Raw genomic sequence first — 3,340 nt, 5'->3', positions numbered from 1 at the left:
GGGCGGGCGGCGCTGACAATTCAACAATTAAATAGAACGAGCTGGAAGGGGGCGGGGGAGGGGCTGGTCCGGAGGGGGGCGGGGGCGGGGGAGAGAGGGGGGGAGAGAGAGAGAAGGAAGCCCAGCTGAGGGGCGGGGCCTGAGGGGGGCAGGGAGGGGAAGTGGAACCGGAACCAACCGCGGCGCGCGCGGCTCTCGGAATCCCAATTGGTTGCAAACACATCCAACGGCCGCTGACCCACTCCCACCCCCCGCCGAGCTCGAGGGCTCCCTTGGGCCCATCACCACTCCTGGGGGCAATTCGCGAGCTTGGGATCGATGTCCTGGCCCCGAAGCCCGAAGGGAGGCGCTTCTTCGCCGAAGTACGGCCCTTGCGGGTTGTAGAGGGCCCTACTGGCTTCCCGGGCCGGAGCGGCGGGGCGGAAGGGAGTACCCCAGTGGCCGGCAGGCGTGAGTTTCCTGCCTTCAGTGACCGCAAGGCCGAGCGCCGCGCGTCCTCCCTTCGCTTCCTCGCCGTCACAAACGCCCCACTTGACAAGACTCGAGCCCGGCGGGTTCTCGCTCTTTCCCCGGCCCAAGCGACGACTCCCGGGGCTCTGTACGCAGTATTTGACTTTGGCTGCCACCTCTCTCAAGTAGCCTTGACCTTGCCCCTTGTCTCCACCCCAGTGCTGCCCCGCCTGCCACACTCGGAGATCCTAGTCCCGGGCTCCCCCGAGAAGGCTGGGAGCCCCTGGACAGTTCAGCTACATTCTCGAGCTCCCCTTTAAGAAGATCCTAGTAATAAAGGGCATTTGTTCCTGAGCGAGTGGAAATGAGTGTAGGAAGCATGCCAGAAGTGTTAAGTCAGTGGGGGAAGGTGTAAATTAATGTCCCTTTTATAAATTAGTCTCCAATCAGACATTCCGGCAACAATATTAGCATTAAGTGCTTGCTATGTACCAGGTAAAATGAAATGCAAAGCACTGGGAATAAGGAGAAAGGCAAAAGATAGTCATTATCCCAAGGAGCTCAATTACGTTCAAACAAGCTCTATACCTGATAAATTTGCTGCAACCCCATAAGGAAAGCACTAACATTAAGGAAGAATAATAAAAAAAAAAAAAAAAAAAAACTTCTTGGAGAAGGTGTAATTTTAGCTGGATCTGAAAGAAGTCAGGAAGCTAGGAGTTGGGATGCAGAGGGAAACAATTCAAAGTATGAACAAATCGCTGAAAATGTAGGGAGGTAGACTGTCGTGTAATCAATTGAATCAATACTTATAAAGCACTTCAGCTATATAAATATTACCTGTTGTTTGAGGAACAGTAAGAAGGCCCAGTTTCATTGGATCTTCAGTTTAAATAGATTTTCTCAGAAAAGGTACACAGATTTCACCAGAGTGCCAAAGCAATCCTTGTCCCAACAATATTAAAAGTCCTTGGTCTAACATGGTGTTTGGTGCCTAATGCAGGAATTTGTTTTCCTGAACTACACATATTTGTTGTGAGAGTTTTTTGTTTCTCATTGGGTTTGTTCAATGAGGGGTAATAGTAGGAGGTTGAGAGAAATGTTTTTTTGGGAGAGATTAAACCCTGGTCTAAGGAAATTTAGAGGGGAAAACCATATCATGTCTTCCCATTATGAAATCTAAAACAAACATTACAATGATTTTATATTAAATGTTACCATACCTTGGTACTATGGTAAACCACTGATTCCTGCCTTTATAGGAAAGCAGGAACTTAAAGGTTTGGCTATAAAAGAAAATGTCATGTATATTGTATCTATATATTGGTGTGAATGTAGTGGCAGCCACCACAGTGAAGCTTTATGAAATAATTTTTACTGGAATCATCTCAGAACATGAGAAAAGGTAAATGCAATGGGACTAAACTAAATATCATAGGTAAAAAGAGACCCATGAATTAAATTCCCTTTTGATATAAGCAGAATTTAAAGATTGGGCTTCATATACAGGGCTAATTACATTCAGTGTTAAATTATTTAGACATCAATATTATTTTTCATTTTAAAAAATAAGCACTTACTATATGATGGCAATATGGAAACCACTGGAGATAAAAATCTATGATTTCTTCAAGATTCACAGATTAGAAGTAACAAAGTAAGAATTGGGAGGCCAATAAGAGAAACAGAGTCTCAAATAGATAAAAATCTGAGACTCCTCTTTTGATCCCTTTTATGATCCACACCTTTTATTATTAGAAAGCAATATAGTCTTACTGGAAAGCTTTAAGCTCTTAGCAAATCAGCAGTCAAGAGGTTCTCTCCCCTTTGGTCAGAAATGCAACTGCTGGGTTTCAAAAAGTTATTTTAGACAGTCAAGGCTGAAAAAAAGTAGGACTTCCTGCCCAAGCAAAATATTCCCAATCTCGGCTTGCTGATAATCAGGTAACAATGTCCAGCCTGGTTCTTATCTTCTTCTTGAAGTTTCTGAGGTTTCTGTGTGTTGTCTAAACTAATTGCAATGTCTGCGAAGCTGTAAAACTCTCTCTGCATTTTTGGGGTGAAAAGGAACTTTAATTTCATATATAATAAACTTGTGACTCAATGGCACATTGGAGAAGCAGCTATGAGTTGACAGTCAAGATTGTCTCCTGTGTCCCATTACTTTCCTATCAACTAAGCCATCCTTATCAGATTATCTGGAGATGATAAATAGATCTTGACATTTGGCGCCTGAACAGGGATGTTGGAACACTGGATACAGGTAAAGATTTGCCACCCCCCCACACACACACACCCCTACACCCCCAACAACTCCCAAATTACAATTGTTTAGTTTCTGCCCAAAGAAGGGCAAGAAATCCAGAGTTTTCAGAACTCTCCCCTTAAGGGAAGACACTAGAAATAAAAGAATAGATTAACAGGATGGGACACAGTGAATCAAAGGAAAGAGCTCTTTTCATTGATATAACCAAGTACATCCTCAGGAAATGGGGAGAAAAAATAAGTAAAGAAAAGCTCATTAAGTTTCTTGATCTTATTCAAAATTGTAGCCCATAGATTCCCTTAGAATTCTGGCAAAAAGTTGGCAATGATTTGAGAAATTATTATACTGAGCATGGACTAGAACAAGTGCCAGTAAAAATTTCACTGGCTGCTGAAAAAACATCTTTGTTATCTGGTCAGAATGCAGAGAATGAAATCTTTAAGGTTTCAATGTTAGAATCAGAGGAGGAGGAAAAGACTCGTAAATCAAAACAAGGCTTTAAAATCCAAATGAAAAACCCACTAACAGCAGACCCTCCTCAACCTAAAAACCTCTCTTCAAAAGAGGAGAGATAAAAGCAGAGGAGCCTCTGTTGCTTGGAGCTCCAGCTCCGCAGCCACAGCC

The 3,340-nt window shown here is 43.7% G+C and overlaps 1 protein-coding gene across 1 annotated transcript in view; it reads right to left on the bottom strand.

The window, feature by feature from the left end:
* The window catches only part of CREM (cAMP responsive element modulator), an 83,029-nt gene extending 81,638 nt beyond the window's left edge, over positions 1-1,391 (bottom strand). Inside the window, exon 1 of the mRNA XM_044679420.1 lies at positions 179-1,391. Coding sequence (XP_044535355.1) covers positions 179-282 — 104 coding nt within the window. The 5' untranslated portion in view covers positions 283-1,391. The remainder of the gene's footprint in view (positions 1-178) is intronic.
* Positions 1,392-3,340: the final 1,949 nt, after the last annotated feature.

Source organism: Gracilinanus agilis, chromosome 5 (assembly GCF_016433145.1).
Source record: "Gracilinanus agilis isolate LMUSP501 chromosome 5, AgileGrace, whole genome shotgun sequence".
Taxonomy (NCBI): Eukaryota; Metazoa; Chordata; class Mammalia; order Didelphimorphia; family Didelphidae; genus Gracilinanus; species Gracilinanus agilis.
The sequence above is the reverse complement of the archived record's forward strand: the minus strand, read 5'-3'. Positions and strand labels throughout refer to the sequence as shown.